Below are 19,976 nucleotides of genomic sequence, written 5' to 3'. Positions count from 1 at the left end.
ATTTAGCTTTTTGTTCAAGGTTTGAGTCCCACGTGTGTTGTGTCGTGTTCCGTACGGTCATGCCGGTGTCATCATACCCATATATTTCGTACTGACACCAATGGATGCGGAATTTGCCACAAAACAAGGGACTCGATTCCCCCTCACCAGCTGTCCTGCCCTCTACTGGGTTTGTTACAGAAGATGAATTACAAACAACCCCTACTCGGCAGGTACCTGAACCAACGCCTCAACTCCATTGTAAGCCAGTGGGTAATTTGATCCCGCTTGATGCCAAACAAAGAGATGTGCCTAAGCTTCTTTTCATCCCATATTGTGTGTTCCTCTTGTTTCTGAGTGTCTTCCAGTCAAATTCATCATATTCACCTTCCTCCTCCTCCTCCTCCTCCTCCTCCTCCCCCCTAATACCGCCTCCTCGTTGGCTCCGGGCTCGGCGACCTGGTCGGGCTGCGGGAACGCGGCCTCGTCTTGAGCCACTTCTTGGTCGACAACTCCAGCTCGCGGTCGAGCTCCGGGCCGGGGTTCTTGCGGTGGATAAAGTTACAGAAGCCGCCGCGGACGCAGCCCTCGCCACTGTTGAGGCGGCAGCAGGCCTCGCGGAAGTCGGTGACGGGGCTGAGCTCGCAGTAGATGGGGCGCGCGGCGTACCAGCGCGAGTTGAGGTCGTCGCAGGCCTTTTGCGCGCTGTCCTCGTACTTGAAGCGCGCGTAGACGTTGCCGATCAGGTGGTCGTTGTTGTTGTCGCACACGACGAGCTCCTCGACCTCGCCGTACTTGCACATCTCGCACCAGATGTCCTCGTAGAAGGCGTCGAAGTGGTTCTGCAGCTGCGACGCGTTCATGCGGTTCTTGGGGTCGAAGGCCGGGTTCTGGTACAGGTTCGGCATCAGGATCGTTTGGCTGTACGACGGCTTGACGTGTTTCCGGCTGCACCGGTCGCCGTGCCGGCATGCGCCGATCTTGTAGTAAAAGGAGCAGTTGACCTTGTCCTGCTCCGTGCCGAAGATGGACGCGAGGAAGTTGGCCATTGTTGGGGCGTCTGGGGGGGTTGGGGTTAGTTTGGGGTGTCGAGGTATATATCGGCGACGGCGCGGGTAATAAGATCTGGCTTCGCTGGCTGTCGACGCGGGGGGTGTGTTGATGGATAATTGAGGCGCGATCAAGGTCGAGATTTGGCGATTTGGCGGCGCGGGATGGTGGTGGCAGGCAAGAAAATCGCCGGGTCCTCGCCACAAGTGGCTGACTAATTGTCATTGGCTGAATTACAAGGCGAGAGTTTGCCAAGACAAGGCTGAATAATGCTGTGGCTGAAGCTTCTGGTGTGGAGTCCAGGCGACATTCCGTCCGGCTGGCAAAGATTCCATTGAACCCACCACCAAGGCCCAGCCTCTCTCAGGCACTTTGACCTCGCCGTCTCCGGCAAAGACGCCGATATGCTTACAACAAGCTTGCAGCAAGCCAATCAGCCATGACCCCTCTCAGCTAACTTGCCAGTTGTAAGACAAGGCACTGCATAAGCCAATCGCAACGCTGAGCTCCCCGGATGGCGTTCTCGTGGGGCCCTGCCGAGACGGGAAACGGAAACGGAGCAGAGCACCTCGCTGGACGAACGACAGAGGCAGTTTGCTTGCCTGTCTCCCCTCATTCCCAACCTCCCAGTGTCACATCGAGATCGGGGCTGCAATTCGCTTGCGCAGGGGATGATCCGCAATTCCATCCTCACGTGGGTGGTAAATTGCGACGAGCGCTCGAGGAGGATATTCGGTAGATCCGGTGCCGAAAACGTTGTTGCTAAGACGTCCGTTCAGAGGTTGTTAGTCACTTTGTCGGATCGACAAATTACACAGCTATCGACCACTGCTTTACGTTAGTTAGGTAGTTAGCGAGCTCACTTCAAAACCTGCCGAATTTCCGTGACACATGTAAGTTTTCAACGACTCTTGCCAAACCGGGTCACCCTAGGCAAAAAAAGCCGAACTCCAAGTGCAGGTGCCGACGAAATCTTCGACTGAAGGAACAGAAAGAAAAGCTTTTTCGAAGCCCAAAATCGACATTTTATTCAAACAGGGTTTCTCTATCTCTTATTTTTTCTTGATTATCTTTACTTTTTCTCTCTCATCTTGATTCCTTCCTCCCCTTTTGAGTGCGGCTAGTTATTTGGCCAGAGGGCGCGGGCTCAGCCAGGTTACAATCTGGCTTCTGGAAAACCGAGCAACTGGGCCATGGATGGCTGGTGCCGAGATTTTCGGCGGGGATCCCGACCCCAGCATACCCCACCCTAATCAATCCAGGGTCTTGGGAGCGGCCTCCCCCAACGATGATGCAACTTGCTTCTTTCTTCACTTGGGGTTGTGAAGCGTGAATTAAGCTCAGACAAACGGCGGGCCACGCAGGGCTTTCGTTTCGGCGGGGATTCCCCCTTCTGCACGGCAGTCTGAGACATGGACATCGATCACACAAACAAGCGAGCATCATCAAAACGCTCCTCGAGCGCTTACAGCTGCAGCCGTCCGGATTGGAGACCGGTGATATTCCAAGTTACTCCAAGTTTTCTGGAGACTGCCAAGGTTGCGCAATATCTCTTGCGGCTTGGTGGGTGGGCAATGCGGGCAATGCCAGCTGTCCCAGGGTTCACCGACGAAATTGATGGGGGAACCCTTGCTCCGTTCTGCACCGTTCAGCTGATGAGAATACCCCTTGCGTGATACTCCGGGCCACGTACCTTGGAACATTCGAAGGGCTGGGCCGTCGCTGGACAGAAATCCTGGCTTCACAGCTGCAGAGCACCACAGTCAGTTAGGTAAGGACACTAGCTGACGCGGTGGCCGACCCGCTTCAATCAGCGCACCCACTGCACAGCTTGCACCACAGGGCCGGACCCCCGCTCCAGACCCATCTGACGTAGCCGACCAAGCTGTGACCTGACAGCCCGGGCTAGATTGCTTCCACCAACAGACCTCATCTGATCAGTAACTTGCTTCCAGTGCCGTTGAACCAATTGAGGACCAGGTGTACGGCTGCAAACGCAGCGGAAACCGCTGCCCAACATGGCGACGACTCACGCCGCGAATGAGCTCAAGCAGCAGGGTGCTATCGAGGCATCGAGAGATCCCGAAAGCAACGTGACGGCCGCAGACGCGGAGCGCAAGATCGTCGAAGACAGCCGGGAGGCAGGCGTAACGGCCTTCACTTTCGACCCCGATGCTAGTCCCGAGGAGAAGAGAGCACAGGCGAGAGCCGTACGTTGTAGCCCCCCTCCCCCCTTTGTGCATGTTGTATCTTCCTGTTTTCTGTTTGCGGGTGCTGACCACTCTCGGCAGGCTGTCCCCGAGGGATTCCACCGTAGACCCAAAGGCGTAGCGATCGTAACCGACATCGACGACGGTACCAAAGCCGATATCGATCTACCTTCGCCCTCCAAAGCTGGCGCAATCGAGGTTGCCAAGGGCGAGGATGGGAAACCCCTCGCCAACGGCGCGGCCGGCGAAGAGGAGGAAGACTGGAGCAAGACGGGTTGGGCGCCCAGGTTCGGGTGGCCTACAGAACCCACAGACCAAGGCGAGGACATGCTGGACCACTCGACATGGGTCGAGTCCCAGTTATCCGAGCAGTTCTTTGGAGGTAGGGTCTTTCATGCCGCATCGGGATTTTACTTGGAAGCTTACAACTGTGCCATACAGATTGGTACCATAACGCGGCAGTCATTGCGTTCGCCTGCCTCGCCTCCTGGCTAGTAGCAGTGCTCGGCGGCGGCCTCGCTTGGGTGTTTATCGTCATGGCTATCTGTTCGACCTACTACCGCACCTCGATCCGCCGAGTGCGCCGGAATTTCCGCGACGATGTTACCCGCGAGATGGCGCTCAAGAAGCTGGACACGGATAACGAATCTGTCGAGTGGATCAACTCTTTTTTGGTCAAGTTCTGGCCCATCTACCAGCCCGTTCTTGCGCAAACCGTCATCAACTCGGTTGACCAGGTCCTGAGCGGTGCCACCCCTGCCTTCTTGGACAGTCTGAAGCTCAAGAGTTTTACTTTGGGCTCGAAGCCACCTCGGATGGAGCACGTGAAGACGTACCCTAAGGCCGATGACGACATTGTGGTCATGGACTGGATGTTCAGCTTCACCCCCAACGACACGGCCGACATGACTTCTCGCCAGCTTAGTAACAAGATCAACCCCAAAGTCATTCTGGAAATCAGAGTGGGCAAGGCCATGGTCAGCAAGGGCCTTGATGTGATTGTCGAGGATATGGCCTTCAGCGGCCTGATGCGCCTCAAGATCAAGTTGCAGTTTCCCTTCCCTCATATTGAAAAGGTCGAGATGTCCTTCTTGGAGCGGCCAACGATCGACTACGTCTGCAAGCCGCTGGGAGGTGAAACATTCGGTTTCGATATCAACTTCATCCCCGGTCTCGAAAGCTTCATTATGGAGCAGATCCACGGCACTCTGGCCCCGATGATGTATGCACCGAACGTCTTCCCAATCGAGGTCGCCAAGATGTTGGCGGGTACGCCCGTCGACCAGGCTATCGGTGTCATCGCCATCACGCTGCACGGTGCCCAAGGTTTGAAGAACACTGACAAGTTCGCCGGTACCCCCGACCCCTATGCCGTGGTTTCCCTCAACAACCGGCAGCCGCTTGCGCAGACGAAAGTTGTCAAGGAGAACGCCAATCCCCGCTGGAACGAGACTCACTACGTCATCATCACCTCCTTCAACGATTCACTGGACCTTGACATTTTCGATTACAACGACATCCGAAAGGACAAGAAGCTTTGCTCTGCATCCTTCCCGCTGGAGAACGTCGAGGAAGTCTATGAACACGAGAACGAGCGACTCGAGCTCAAGCACGACGGCAAGGCGAGGGGCGTGGCGCTTTGCGATATCCGGTTCTTCCCCGTTTTGGAGTCTAAGAAGCTCGACGATGGAAGCATGGAACCGGCTCCCGAGTCGAACCAGGGTATCTTGCGGTTTACTGTCGAGCAGGCTAAGGAGCTCGATGGCTCGAAGAGCATGGTCGGCCTGCTTAGCCCCTACGCGATGCTTCTCCTGAACGGCAAAGAGGTGCATTCCAGCAAGAAGCTGAAGCGGACCAACAACCCGATCTGGGACAACGGCTCCAAGGAGATCCTGATTACGGATAAGAAGAATGCCAAGCTCGGCGTCGCTATCAAGGACGATCGTGACCTTGCCGGAGACCAACTCATCGGAACGTACCAGATCAAGCTGGAGGATATGCTAGATTTCATGGAAAAGGGACAGGAGTGGTACAACCTTGCCGGGGCCAAGACTGGCCGCGTCAAGATGATGGCTCAGTGGCGGCCGGTGGCTATCTCGGGTATCGCAACGGGCACAGGAGGTTACAAGACCCCCGTGGGCGTCTTGCGGGTTCACTTCAAGTATGCCAGGGGGCTCCGCAACGTGGAGGCCCTCGGCAAGTCCGATCCATATGTTCGAGTCGTGAGTGCCGGTATTGAGAGAGGGCGGACTGTCACGTTCAAGAACAACCTCAACCCCGACTGGGACGAAGTTCTCTACATCCCGCTCCAGACAGCGAGAGGCAGAATGCAGTTGGAGGTCATGGACGCCGAGAGTGTAGGCAAGGACCGCAGCCTGGGTCTCACCGAGATTGACAAGGCCGACTACATGGTTCAGGACGAGAACGGCGAGTGGCTCGTGCACGACGAGAAGGTCGAGCATAACGACGGGCTGCGCATGCATAACAAGGGGACTCCTAAGGGCGTGCTGACTTATACCGTGGCCTTCTACCCGACTCTCAACATTGCCGACCCTGAGGAAGAGGAGGAGAAGGAGAAGGAGATTGCGGCGAAGGAAAAGGAGATGGCGGAGAGGGAGAAAGAGGAGGCGGAGAAGGACAAGTCTTCCCTGGCCAGACCTTCTATGGATGCGCGGTCATCTGTCAGACAATCCTTGGACGTGCGATCCAACGACGGCAACGGCAACGGCAACGGCAAGGAACCTGGCACACCGTTGACACCGACCAGCCCTGCGTCTGCTATTTCGCCCCGGAAGTCTCGCGACGTCCGGGAACCGCCCAAGGTGTACCTCACGCCCCAGGAACTGCTCGCTCACGAGTCCGGCGTGGTCATCTTCCGACTCATGGAGGCAGACCTACCCAAGACCCAGACCCGCATCGAGGTGTTTGTCGACGACATGGCTTTCCCATCCTACGTGTCTTCCACGGCAAGGTCTCGGCAAAACAAGTTCGACGAGATGGGCGACTGCTTCATTCGCGAACTGGAGTTTTCAAAGTTGACTATCGTCGTTTCTGAGAGGACGGACAAACACGATGATGCCCACAAACAGCAGCATACCTTGGCTCGTCTGTCGGGCAACACGCTCGACACCCTCAAACAATGCTTGGTAAGTGATGATATGTTTCATGTTGGTGGGACGCAAGCTAACCAAGGCAGAATAACCCCACCGTTCTCAAGATGAAGGGCGAAGATGGCGAGGTGTACTCGATTAGGGTGAGCCTCAAGTACGTCCCGGTCAAGATGCAGCTCGACCCGAGCGAAAGCATCAACAACATGGGCAACCTCCGAGTCGATGTTCTCGATGCCCAAGATCTTCCGGCCGCCGATTCCAACGGCAAGAGCGATCCCTACACCAAGTTCGAGCTCAACGGCCAGGAGGTCTTCAAGACAAAGACACAAAAGAAGACGCTGAACCCGGCGTGGAACGAGTTCTTCAATGTCCCGATCCCTTCCAGGACCGGCGCCAAGTTCAAGGCCGCCGTGTGGGATTGGGATTTCGCCGACAAGCCGGACTTCCTCGGCGGCACCGATATTGACCTAGGGATGCTTGAGCCTTTCAGAGCGCAGGAGTTCAAGTACATCCTGGACGGCAAGTCCGGTGTGCTCCGTCTTCGCATGCTCTTCACGCCCGACTACGTCACCCGGACCAGGCAGGGGACATCGACTTTGGCGGGCACCTTCTCCGTGCCGGGCAGGATCGTAACCGGCGTCGCCGGCGTCCCCCTCAAGGGCGGCGCGGCCGTTGCCGGAGCCGTGGGCCACGGTGTAGGCAAGGGAGCCTCGTTCCTCTTCCGCGGGCTCCGCGGCAAGAAGGACGACGGCGACAGCAGCGACGAGGAGAGAAACTCGGCCGATGTCCCGCTGATCACCACCGAGGGCCCGTCCGAGTCCAAGGCGATTGCGAATGGTACCCCGCTTCACCACACCCGCACCAAGAGTGTGGGCGCGTCGTCGGTCCACAGCGCCATCATCCCGGGCGCGGCGTCCGGCACGGCGTCCTTCACCATCGTCTCGGCCTCGGGCTTCCCGCCGTCGGCTGACATCTACATCACGGTCACACAACTGCGCGAGGACGGCAAGGGCAAGCAGGTCGGCAAGACTAAGCACCGCAAGTCGCCGAGCGGCACCGCCCGCTTTGACGAGACCTTCCGCATCCAGTGCACGCCGGACGCCCAATTCAAGATCGAGGCCAAGGAGCACCACACCTTTGGCAGCGACGACCACCTCGGCGAGATGCTCTATTTTGTCGACGAATCGGGCTCCAACGCCGAGAAGACCCTGCCCGTCGGTAGCGGCACCGTCGTGCTCAAGAGCAACTTCGTGCCCAACCCGGACTCCTCGTCCGCGATCGATGACAGCGCCTCCGGCGGGAGGCTCGTGCCTGACAGCCCCAAGTCGGGCAAGTCAGTTGTAGGTGGCGTGCGCCGCAGCTTCTTGGGCAAGCGGGAGCTCAAGGTGCCCGGCCGGGACGGCACGCCTTCTTAGTGGGAGGGCGGCGGGGCGCGTGGGCTGGGGAGTGTGCGTGGGTTACGGGGGAGGTGATGACGGCATTGCATTGCGTTCTTATTTTGGTGTTTTCTTACTTATTTAGCTTAATATCTCATGATATTGCTGTGTTTAGCGTCGATACCTTGTTTGGTTGGTGGCTGTGGTTGAAGGAGCGGTTGAATATTCCGATTATTCTGTCTCCTCTCTTGGGTTTGGGTAAGTGTATCTCATCCGGGGTGGGCTTGGTCGGGTTGGTGAAAATGGGCAGACGACAGATTGGGTTGGAATATGGATAGGTCATGGGATTGCTGGTGTGGGTTGCTTGGGCTTGATAGTTAATGAACTATTCATCCCGGATGATTTGACATCATGGCAGACTAGCGGGGAAGAAGCGAGGAGCTCTTATCATCAACGATCAATCATCCAAGATTTCTTGTGGGTGTTTATTCCAAATGTTTTTCCAAAAGTGATCCGAGATCCAAGATCCAACCAACGCATCAGTCCAGGATGTAGCCCTGCTCCCCTGGTACCTATCCAACAACCACGAAAGGCCCCCCCTACCAAAGCACAACAACCAATCCCTAACTGTCCTTCAACTTCAGTTCCCCCTCCCCAACCCTCCGCCTCTTCTGCAACAAATAATCCCCACCCACAACCGCTCTATACACCCCATACAACCCCCTCAACGGCCAAACCACCCACAACAACCCCAACAACCACCCCACCACACCCACCCCAATCCCAGCCTCCATCCCCATCATGCTCGTCAACCCCCACCTTGTCATACACACTCGGCAGATGCCCCGCCCCATGCCTCGCCCCGCACCGCCTCGTACGCCGCCCGCCCGGTCGTAGCTCGCTCAGAACTCGCCCTCCGTGTAGAACGCCTGCCCGTACAGCCACTTCTTGCCGCCGAGGGCGTGCACCGTCTGCTCGAGGAGGCGGTTCGCGGCTACGCTCGCGCGGCGGTGGGGATTGGGGTCAGTGAGGGGGTGAAGATGCCGTCTCGGTGGGGGACGGGGCCCCAGGATGCCGAAAGTTGAGGAGTGTTTTTGGGGAGTGTTGATTTTGGGTTGGGGATTGCGGATGGGGGTTGGGGGTGGGTGAGTGGGGGCTGGGCCGAACCTCGGCGTGCAGGCCGGTGCTGGGAGTTCTGGGGTGGGGCCGGTGGACGCGCCAGCGGGCAGAGCCAGAGCGGGTAAGAGCGGGAAGGTGCTGGTTCGAGGTGGCGGGTGAAGGCCGGCGGGCGCTGGCGTAAGGGGATGCCCGACGTCCTCGGATGACGTGGGAAAGTCGGGAAGAGGCCCCGACTGGTGGCAGGCGCGCGGGTAACATGGACGCCGCCCGTGCATGAAGGGGTTGAGCAGGAACCGCGTGATGCGGTTAAAGGGGGTTAGAAAATACCGGAAGGCGTACCGCGCTGTCCAGAAGCCGCCCCGGTCGTATCGGAAGAGGTAGTCGGTTAGTGGGATGTGGTCGACCTCAACGGCGTTGGGGGGCTGGTGGCGGAGCCGTTTCTCGACGCGTTGTGCGTGAACGTAGAACCAGGGGTCGCGGGCGCGGAGGAACTGGCGTGGGGAGGCGCCGGCAGGGAGTTTGTCGACCAGACGCCCGGTGCAGATGATGGTGGAGTTTAGGGAGAATGCGATGCCGTCGACGTAGTCGTTGGGTGTGTCGTCGGCCGTCTCGGACTTTATGACGGACACAACCTCGTCAAAGCCCTTGACATGGCGGTATGTCAACTCGACATACCGTGCTGCGTCCCTCAGTTGGACCTCGAGGAGGGTGACGACGCCGAGGGTGCCAAACGCCGAGGCGGCACCCCAGAACAAATCTGGTTTCTCCGTTTTGGAGGCTCGGGTGACCTCACCGCTAGCCAGCACAATCTCGATCCAGTTGACTGTCGTCTCAAAAGCACCGTAACGGAACGAGCTGCTCTCGCCCGACGTACCCGAGAAGCCGCCGCCAACAGTGATGCCGGGGAACTCCATGACGACCAAGGGGACCAGGCCATGTTCCAGGGTCGCATCAACCAGTTCGTCCATGGGTACATTCGGCTCGACCAAAACCGTTTTCTTCGTTGTGTCAACATTGAGGACATGGTTCATGCGGCTGGTGTCAACAGTGTTGTCCTCTCGCCGCTGCGACTTGCGGGTGCTGTTGGTAGATCCATGATAGACTCTAAATGGTGTTTTGGTTGCATCGAATTGCTGGATCCGAGCGGACACAGCGGCGACGGCGGCCTCGTGAGCCTCCATTCCGGCCGAGAGGGTGTTTTGATAGTATGTTCGTTGATGGTGAGGGGGTGAGAGGCTCGGTCGTCAACACCCAAGCACCAAGTCAGACGTGACTGTGGACTGGGCGGATCAGCCGGGGATACGCTCCTCCAACAAACTGGCATGTTGAGTGAGATGCATGTTGATCACGCCACTAGCAAACGAAAAAAAACCTGTGATTGTTTGGCTGCATTTCAGCATTCCCGTAGGTATGGAACATCCATTGCGTGGATATTAAGGTATTGAAGGTGTTGTATGGTGCGAGGTTAAGCAAGGTTCTCGCATGATGAGTTATCCGGGCCGCTGAAGGCAACTCAAAATCTACCCCATGAAGGAAGTTGAGCGCCTGTGGCTTGCACCTGAACACGCCCAGGAAGATCGAAAGTCGAGAATCGAGCAGATGCAGGAGGATCAACAGCCATTGACCAATGGAAGAATATGATGCGCCAATTCAAGCCCCGCTGCTCACGCTAGTGAACTGTTTCCCCCACCCCAGAGCGCTCATCTCGAAGAACCCCTGGACAACCCTGCAGCACAGCACTGACAGGAGTTCGAGGGCCTGCCACTTGAGCCTAAGTTCGACTCGAGCCGAATAATTTTGGAGATCTGGCGCCGAAAACACCACCACATGGATCACAAACCCTTTCGCTTGCAGCAACCATTTCTACCGATCGAGCGCTCGATCTGACTGCTGCGCGCAGCTGACGAGAGCGCGCCCCCTCCCTCCCGAGGTCCCTCCCCGAGGTCTGTCGTACAGTCCCGCCGATTCAAGAATAATCCTCGAATTTCCGATTACACGTTTCGATTCTACGTCCCGATTCGAAACAGTACACAAAGAAACAGGAAACAGAAAAACATACCTACCTAGAATTGGCCGGCTCATAGTCGGGACCACCCGCCACAATGGACCAAGCCGACATCCCCGCGCTCCTCTCGCGCCTCTCCTCCGACGAGGACGCCGCGCGCAAGATGGCCGTGTTCAAGTTGCAGTCCTCCATCAACGACCCAGCCTTCGCCGACGTCTTCATCTCATCGGGCGGCCTGACCATCCTGTGCCGCCTTATCATGGGCGCCGGCGGCAACACACTCGCCTACTCGCTACAGAGCCTGACCCGCCTTCTGGAGGTCGACATGGGCTGGGACATCTTTGAGGGCCCCGCCGCGGGGGACCTGGTGCAGCGCATAGTCGAGCTGATCGTGACCAACCCGCTGGTCAACATCCTGCGCGGCGCCATGTCCATCCTGGTCGCCCTCGTCGGGAGGTCGCAGTCTTCGTCGGGCGGGCCAGCAGCAGCAGTGGCGGCGGGCGGACACGAGGGCGGTGGTGGTGGGGCAGCAAATAATAATAATACTACGGGCCTCTCGCCACGGTCGCCGGCCGCGCTGCGCACCCCGGGCACGTTTGGGTTCCGCGCGCTCAAGCCCGCCGTGGCCGTGTACCCGCAGTTCTTCGAGCTGGTCATCCAGCAGCTACAGAGCGCCGACCACGCGCTGTGCGCCAACGCGCTGATGCTGATCAACGCGCTGATCCGGGACGCCGTGTCGAACGATGGCAACGGCAGCGGGGTGGCAGCGGCACCCAGGAGCCCCGGGGGCGGCGGCACGAGCGAGGAGTGGAGCAAGTTCATCAAGCGGTTGCAGGATCTCGGTTTGATACGTGCTGTTTATAACCTACTGCAGAGCTCGTCGCTGCAGGACCTGGCGCATCCGCTACTTGAGTTTCAGTCGTTGACAAAGGTGCTGTTGAGGAAGTGGAGGGAGGTGAGGGTGGACTTGGAACGGCCGGAACATCGGAGGGCGCTTAAGGGGCTGCATCTTGCGAGCGCGCCCGGACAGAGGCATGCGACGACGTGCTGGGGGACATCACTGCGACGAAGGGACGTGACCAGAAAAGCAGCAGGAGGCATACCCGGAGAAGTGGAGAGCTGGGCTTTGAGACGGAATCCCCGGCCGTCGAGTTTGAAATCGCCGGTTTCCTCGGCATGATGGATCTGACCGACTATGTGAGGAAAAACGAGGACGGTTTTCAGAAGTTGCTGCTCGAACAGTCGACAAGACCGTTGGGCGAACGGTGCCCCGTGGCAAGGGCAAGTCTGGCTGTCACCATGATTCTGTACGACCACTTCGAGGTGGAAAAGTCGGATTTGGAGGATATCAGGGGCTATTTGGCTCTCAACGACCCTAAGGCTCACGACAAGCTGTTCCACCCCTTGCTGCTGCAGTGGTCGCGGCTGCATACCGCTGGGCTCCATGCCTTCTTTCGTCTGTGGAAGGCCACCGGGGCCCAGCGCGACGACTTTGACAAAGTAGCCGAGCTGGTGCGCGTCCTCGTCGAGCAGGTGGTGGGCCAGTCGAGCAGGACAAAAGACGTGCTTGAGGTGGAGGACGAATTGCAAGAATACGATGCGACACGGTTGCGGGAGTTGCAAATGGAGCTGCTGGGGCTATCCTTCGAGGACCAATGGGGGCCCCACCTCGTATCAGTACGCGAGGAACTCAAGCACGAGGCACTACAGTTCGTTAAGGAGCAACGAATAAGGTGCCTCCTCCAAGGCAGCTGGTTCACCAAGCCGATGCCGCACACCCGGCAGGAGAGCTACACCAAGCGGCGGCTCTACCAACCATGGCGGTACGCCAAGCTCTCCCACAACCGCCGCTACCTCCACTACGCCGACTTCCCCGAGAAGCTGCCCTACGATCCGGGGCTAGACGCCCTCACCGAAAAGATTGACCTGGGCACCATCAGCTCGGTCGTCTCCAACGTGTCGACCAACTCGGAAGGGGACGCCCCGGAATCCGAAGCTGACTACAGCCCCAACTCCAGCACGCCCAACCTCCGCCACAACGGCGCGGCCATCACCACCAAGCCCACCACCAAGATCACCATCTACTCCTTCTCGGACGACATGACCATGGCCACCTCCAGCCTCGGCGCGCACACCCCGGACAACACCACCATCATCTCCACCCACAACGGCGGCCACAGTGGCAGCGGCGGCGGCAGCAACAGCAACGGCGAGGCCGCTAGGGAACAGCCCGTCCTCACGCTGTACCCGCCCAACCACAGCCTGGCGTCCGAGTGGCTGGACGGCTTGCTCATGCTGCTGAGCCAGGCGCCCATCACGGCCGAGACTAATAAGCTCGTCACGTTGGTGAGCGAGTATGGGCTCAAGATTAGGCTGTTGAATGTCAGGTTGGAGCAGATCTATGCGGGGCCGCCGCCGGCTGTGATGGGGGGTGGGGGTGGGGGTGGGAATGGCGTGGGGGTGGTGCCGAGTCGGGAGGGGTTGGATGAGGATTATTTTTATGAGATTTGATCTGATTTTCTGTTTTCTGGGGGAAGGGGGCCTTGGGTTGTTTCTTGTTTGAGTGGAATGTGGTGGGTTTCTCGAGTCAAGGCCTGGTGGCCTTTTTCTTCGTTCTTCTTTTTTTCTTCGCCCAGAGGGATTCTTTCGGTGTTTTCTTCATTTGGTCTCGGATACCCACCCCATGCCCCGTACTACTTACTATATACCATAGCTACATTTATACCCATTTTCTATGTTTTTATACTTTGACGCTTGTACCTTGTTTGTATTATACTTTTCGCGGCCCTAGAGTGCTTGGGTTGCTCTGGTTAGGTAATCTAAACCGTACTACCGGATTCCGGATGCAGCACCTCCTTTTTAAAGAAGTAATATGCTCTGTGAATCGCGTCTATTGAGACCCGTTTATCTACGGAATGATTTATGAAAGCATCGTGACACCCGAAGCAAGGTTCATGTGGGGCCGTCATTCCAGCCCTTCATCTCGTCTCAGCTCCTGCACCCCAGCCCGCTCGATGGAGGGCCTCACTCATCAATGGTCCAATTATTTAGGTAGTTTCAGTCCCTTCGCCAGCCTCGCCAACTCAGTTCTCCCCCGCACAGCGTTCGAAGTCGCCCAAGTTACCCGAGACAAATGCATTTTGTCACCACCTTCGTCACAGCTTTTTCTGAGACCCCCCTGATTTCCGAATCACAAGTTAGACTGTTTATTAACCCCTAAATAATCGAAAGAAAATCGAGTGTCAACCGGCGACAAATTCCCATGTCGGCGTCCGGCGTCTCTCCGCCGTCGAACCAGGCCAGGCGCTGGCAAGCTGTGCAAGGGAAATTCGAAAACGACACATGGTATTGTGAGTCTCGCGCATTCATATGTAGATAGTACTTTGTTGTGCACGTTAGTCTATTTTACCTGACTGCTTCGTCCCCCCAGGCGCATGCGATCCCCCTCTGAAAGCATCATTCCTACAAGTGAAGAAGGCTGGCAACAATGCTGGGCGCTGGTTTTACAACTGCCAGATGCCGCGCGGGGACCAATGTGGTTTCTTCCTGTTTGAAGACGCTGCGCGGGTACTCGAGAGGAGGGCGCAGACCCAAACCGCAGAGAAACGAGCGGAACCGTCCATCTTCAATCGCCCACTGGCAGCCCAAATAAATTCGCCCGCGGGCCCAAGCAATGGCTCACCGGCGGGGAACAGGCCGAGCCCAGCCAGCCACATCCAAAGAGCGAATTACAACTTGGGCCATGCTACTCGATCTGTTCGATCCGACTCGCCGTTCTCGGAAGCAGCTTCGGCCGTTACCGCCCCTCTCTATTCCCCAGCCAGCAGCGTGTTCGGCACCCCGGCCCCGAGACTGGGTATCTTCCGCGGCATTCCCCGCCTGGGGGATAAATCCTGGAGCTCGGACGATGAGGATAGCGATGTTACGGCGGACCTGCCCGCAAAGTCCCCGACCAAGTCCGCGGCCAAGTCCCCCACCAAGTCCACGGCCAAGTCCCCGACTAAATCCGCAGCCAAGTCGCCGGGGAAGTCCCCCGCAACATATCAGTCCAATCTTCACCGGTACCTCGGCCTATCCACCCCGACCCCGAAGAGAAAGCGGTCCAGCGCCGACAACGGAGATGCTGGGCGCAACAATAACGGCACCAATCGAAACGACGCCGTCGTGATCCTCTCCGATCTCGACTCGGACGACGCGGACGATCTAGTCGAGCTCGCCGACTCGACGGAGCGGCAGCTCCATTCCTCGTCGCACCCATCTTCGCAGACCAACGGCCCACCTAGCGGCGCCCGGTCCGGGTCCGGCGGCCTACCCACCCCCGAGACCGGCAACAGCTTCATCAGCGCGTCAGGAGACCGGCCCAGCACCTCCAAGCGCTTCAAAAACGCCCTGGGCCTCGCCGCACCGCCGACACCCACACCCACCCGCAACCGGAACGCCTTCCCGGGAGCAGCAGCAGCAGCAGCACCCAACCACAACCACAGCCCCAACCCCAACCAACCAAAATCCCACCCCACCACCGAACCCCCCTACTACCCCTCCGAAGAAGAAGACGCCCCCATCACCAGCACCATCCTCTCCCTCCTCCAACCCCAACCCATGAACATACCCCCGCACATCCAGCACACCATCCGCACCGCCCTCAACACCCACGCGCGCTGCGCCAAGGGCGTCGAGCGCGCCCGCGACGGCCTGCGCGACACCCTGCGCGTCCGCGACCGCTGCATCGCCGACCTCCGGGCGCGCGTCGATCGGCTGGAGACGGAGCGCCGGTTGCGGCAGGAGGTGTTGAGGAGTGATTTGGAGGCGTTGTCGCAGGGTGGGGAGGGGGGTGGGAATAATAATAGTGGTGGTGGTGGTGGTGGTGGAGGGGATGGGGCGAGTGTGGGGGTTGATGTGGATGTGGGTGTTAGTGATGGGGAGGGGAGGGAATGAAGGAGGGATGGTGGGTGATATATGGTGGTGATGAGGAGGGAGGGAGGGGTGAGGAGTGAAGGGGTGGGGAGCGATGCAATGGTTGAGGAGTGATAAAATGGATGAGAGGGTGGAAGAGTGGTGAGGATGGAGATGGAGAGACATTGATAGTTGGTTGGTTGGAGAGGAGTTGATCGATCGGACAAGGGGTTCAGTTTCGTGGGGGTTATGCTATTTGGGAGTTCGAGTTCAGGACATAGATTGTCGAAATGGGGCATGGAGCAGCGGGAGTGTGTTGGGGATCTTGTATCGAGCTTTTGTTAAATTACCGTCTGTAGCCGGTCTTTCCGGTATTTATTGTTTTTTTTTTTTATCTTCTTCCGCAGTGCAGATTCAACACGGCTCCCGGATTACCTTATCTGTATATTATATCCGTCCACGTTACTCTGTATGTACAGTACAGCAGTACAGAGGAAACTGCGAGAGATCCTAGAGGCTTGGCGACAAGTGCATCAAATCTCCCGGCTGCTGTGTTGACTTTACTTCCTAATCTGGAAGACTGCCACGGTCGTGATTGGCCAAAGCTGACGCGGCCGGGCGCGAAGCTCGCACACGACGTGGGTCTTGAATTGATTGTGGGGTGGACTCTGCTGCACTGCTTCCTCTCCGGAACAACGCGTGTCTGTTCCCAGTCCCGTGTCGGAATTCCCCTCAACACGTACTAAAACTCGTCGTGTCGACCATTGACCATCTCTTCCTCTCACCGTGAACATTCTCTACCTCGGGGCCGAACACGTTCTTTTCTTCCATCCTCTCAGCACTCTTTCCGGGTTTTGGCCGCCTAGCAGCACCTTGTGGAAAATCGTGCAGTTACATTAATCACAGGCTCTCGGAGCTCTCATCGCGTGTTGATGCACCCTCCATCGCCGCCCACCATGGCTTCCCAGACCTCGTCCCTACCGCCGCCCTCTCCTCCCGCAGCTGCATCACCCTCCGATTCTTTGCAGAGCGACAACATAACCCCGGCTGCCTCCCAACAATCACTGCCGCCCACGTCGGACCCCGCGTCGCCCTCCGCCATGGGACAACGCCACCCCAGGGAGCAGCACCCCAAGGGCAAGAGAAATCGGACATCGTATGTCTCGTTGCACCTTATCTTCGGTAGCTTCGCTTGCTGATGTTCGCGTGCTCCCATTGCAGACCAGCCGACAAGGCCGTGCTCGTGAAGGCCTACAGCGAAAAGCCGCAGCCGAACCAGGAGGAGATTGCCGAGATTACATCGCGTGTCTCCATGAACAAGCAGGCCGTTCGCGTGAGTCGACACCGACACCCGCCCTCGAGACTAGTTGGGAGGCATGAACACTAACGAAGTGGTTAGATCTGGTTCCAGAACAGACGCCAAAACGATCGCCGCAAAGCGCGTCCACTGTCGCCTCAACTCATCGAAAGCATCACACAGGGTCGTATCTCCGTGTCTCGCTTCGGCGAGCTTCCCGAGCACACCTCGTTCAACGCCGGGAGCTTCCCAGGCTCCTCCCAGAGCATGTCGACGCCGGAGCAACGGGCAAGTTCCTCCGCCCACTCGGACGCTGCTAGCTGCCGCTCCGAAGGTGCACCGGCGAGCCTGCGGAGAGCGGTGCACCCTGGGGGTTCGGTTTCATTCGAGCCTGCGGAGCCCCCTTCTTGGCCCCTCTCAGGGACGCCGGGTTATGTCTCGAATCGACGGAACACCATCGGCGCCCTCCTCTTGCCCTCAACTTCTGGTCGTCATGACTCCTTCAGGTTTGTGCCCGACCCATTTTGTTGATATGTTCTCGCACTCACCTAGACGCATATAGATCCGAACCGTTCTCATCCTCATGTCCGCTCCCCACCTCTTCCAACGACAATCACGATGGCTTCGGTTGGAAACCGAGCTCGCAGCCGTCTCAGTTCCGTCTGTCGACGTCCATGTCGGGCCAGGCTGAGATCACAACAGAGTCCCCACCCCGCCCAAGCCGCGTACTATCACCCGTAGAACCTCTTCTAGGGTTAGATACCGCCAGCCCCCCAGAACTCCGTCGCTCCGTCAGCTCCGCAAGCCTCAGCCGGCGGGCTCCTGGTCTCAGGCGCAGCCGCTCGAGTAACGTCCGGGTCTGGGAGGACTGCGCCAACAAGGAAACCCGCGAGGATCCGTTAATCAAGCAGGCCAAGCATGAGAGCAGCGGTTCGGCCATTGCGCAGATCGGTTTGCTCCGTTTCTCGAGTGCAACCGGGAGCCCTACTCTCGACCAGGCCTGCAACAACAGCAGCGGCCGTGCGAAGCGCCGCACCCACCCCACGACCGCTAGCCCAGACGCCCGTACCGCCATTTCCAAAAGGGCGAGGCTCGAGCGGTCATGGAGCACCCAGGCCAGGATCGAGACAACACCGGCCCTCGGCCAGCGACACAACGCACAGCCAAGCCGGCCGGTTTCCGCCTACCCCGCGGGCAAGCCCAAGCCCAACGGGCTCGATCACTTGTCGCTGCTGGCCTCGGAAGAGGACAAGGAGAACTGGAGCCCCGACGAAGATGGAAACCCACGCCCCTTCCGCCGTACCCTCTCCACCGGTAACGCCTCGTTAGCATCCTCCGGCCGCCACCGCCTCCCCTCTGGTCCGCCGTCCAGCAAAACTCTCACCGACCGAAATCCACGCCGGACGTCACAGCACCCCCCCGAATCCCGTACATCTCTCACGCGCGCCGCCACATCGCCCTCGTCTTGGTCTGCTTATTCCAAGCAATACCGAACAGGCGGTGGTATCTCCCGGCGCCGCTCACCCGTCAAACCACGGGGTACCTCGCCACTCCTAGTTTATGAGGACGAGGACGGCGTTGAACACGAGAAAACTGCCGCCGACAAGTTCTTGAACGCCGACCATCTCCATCGTTTCGTGGCGGCCGATGATGCCAGTCCGAGCAAGAAGGTGGCCGTTGCCGCTGCGAATTTGATTGCGCTCAAATTTGCACGGTAAAGTTGTGTGTGTGCTGGTTGGTTGGTTGGTTACGGTGTTGTGGCGTGTCCTGCATGCATATGTGCATTGAGGGGCCGTGGATGTGGGATGCGGTTTGGCCCGTTGCGTTCCGTTCGGCAATGAGACGGGGGGTGTGATTGTTTACGCTCACTCCTCATGGGTTGATGAGTGGTGTTGTATTGTGTTGCGTTGTGTTGTGTTATGTTGTGTGTATCGGGTGAATCGGGTTATACCGGGCACCGACACACGACAAATATGGGTGGCCTCCGCCAGCCACTCAGAGCCAATAGGCTGGAGATAAGTCTTGGGCTGTTGGGGCTTGGATTGTTTGGCTACTGTGGTATGCCGAGGGCGTGGATAAGCCAAGTGCTGGTTCCGTCCTGTCCCTCAGGTCACTTGTATATGGAAGGGATGTACGGCACTCGAAAGAGTCGAAGGCTTCTCTGGTTCTATTCGGATACTTAACGTTTTTCCTTTGTCTATGGGATGATGCCCTACGGGGAAGGAGGGAGGCTTCTGTCGGGTTATTTAGGTGTTGCGAGGTCATTTGTCAGTTCAAGAGCGATATTGGACGGCTTGGGCTGCTGCCAGCGAGTCAAAAGAAGAGAGATATTATGAAGAAAAGAAATACTTTGTAATCAGGCTCGAGGCCTCACCATCCATCCATCTCCCAACCTCTGTAGCGTATGCGTGCAAACAAACGGCTCAACCCTTGATGTCGTAACAATGACCCACTCCAGGTCTCAATAGGCGCCGAGTGAAAGTATCGCCACTGTAGTTTTTACACAGTCTCGATCGCACACAACTCGGACGCGCCCGTGAAGACCACACAGCCCAGCAAAGCCCAATCAATATCACAGCCCAACCAGGAAGGAGGGCACCATGTCAGCAAGGCGATCTCCTCCGATTCGACCCCTAGCCCAGGCCAATCGATCAGCGATTGCGGGGTAGCGAGCTCGGGCGGCGGCTGTGTTGTTGTGGTGGGTGGGAGGAGGAGGGGCGCTAAAATAAGGGGGGCAGCCTCGTCATCGCCGATGACATCAAGGATCGATAACCACGGTACGGTATATAGGTATGTAGGTATGTATGATGTGCGTCCTGTCCGCCCCGTTGTCAAACAAAACCAGGCAGACAGGCAGGCATACCAAAACAAGTTCAAGTTCGACTTATGTAGGTAGTAAGGCAAGTAAGTGTACCTCACTTAATAACTAGATCTTTC

The 19,976-nt window shown here is 57.9% G+C and overlaps 5 protein-coding genes across 5 annotated transcripts; 3 read left to right on the top strand and 2 right to left on the bottom strand.

The window, feature by feature from the left end:
* Positions 1-401: 401 nt before the first annotated feature.
* CHGG_01857 (uncharacterized protein) lies at positions 402-1,028 on the bottom strand (the record flags this gene model as incomplete). The annotated part of the gene is made up of 1 exon (XM_001221077.1): positions 402-1,028. The coding sequence occupies one exon, from the start codon at positions 1,026-1,028 to the stop codon at positions 402-404; it is 627 nt and encodes a 208-aa protein (XP_001221078.1).
* Positions 1,029-3,047: 2,019 nt separating this feature from the next.
* Positions 3,048-7,764, top strand: CHGG_01856 (uncharacterized protein; the record flags this gene model as incomplete). Its single annotated transcript, XM_001221076.1, has 4 exons — positions 3,048-3,239; positions 3,321-3,621; positions 3,681-6,385; positions 6,436-7,764. The coding sequence occupies 4 exons, from the start codon at positions 3,048-3,050 to the stop codon at positions 7,762-7,764; spliced, it is 4,527 nt and encodes a 1,508-aa protein (XP_001221077.1).
* An 863-nt stretch (positions 7,765-8,627) lies between these two features.
* On the bottom strand, positions 8,628-10,025 carry CHGG_01855 (uncharacterized protein; the record flags this gene model as incomplete). Its single annotated transcript, XM_001221075.1, has 1 exon — positions 8,628-10,025. The coding sequence occupies one exon, from the start codon at positions 10,023-10,025 to the stop codon at positions 8,628-8,630; it is 1,398 nt and encodes a 465-aa protein (XP_001221076.1).
* Positions 10,026-10,946: 921 nt separating this feature from the next.
* Positions 10,947-13,360, top strand: CHGG_01854 (uncharacterized protein; the record flags this gene model as incomplete). The annotated part of the gene is made up of 2 exons (XM_001221074.1): positions 10,947-11,804; positions 12,062-13,360. The coding sequence occupies 2 exons, from the start codon at positions 10,947-10,949 to the stop codon at positions 13,358-13,360; spliced, it is 2,157 nt and encodes a 718-aa protein (XP_001221075.1).
* Positions 13,361-14,111: 751 nt separating this feature from the next.
* On the top strand, positions 14,112-18,757 carry CHGG_01853 (uncharacterized protein; the record flags this gene model as incomplete). Its single annotated transcript, XM_001221073.1, has 7 exons — positions 14,112-14,199; positions 14,280-15,757; positions 16,222-16,481; positions 16,649-16,898; positions 16,992-17,075; positions 17,142-17,545; positions 17,602-18,757. 7 exons carry the CDS (start codon positions 14,112-14,114, stop codon positions 18,755-18,757), a joined length of 3,720 nt encoding a protein of 1,239 aa, XP_001221074.1.
* Positions 18,758-19,976: the final 1,219 nt, after the last annotated feature.

The sequence above is a fragment of the Chaetomium globosum genome, genomic scaffold (genome assembly GCF_000143365.1).
Source record: "Chaetomium globosum CBS 148.51 scaffold_1 genomic scaffold, whole genome shotgun sequence".
NCBI classification, from domain to species: Eukaryota; Fungi; Ascomycota; class Sordariomycetes; order Sordariales; family Chaetomiaceae; genus Chaetomium; species Chaetomium globosum.
Note: the sequence above shows the minus strand (reverse complement) of the source record. Positions and strands in the feature narration are given on the sequence as shown.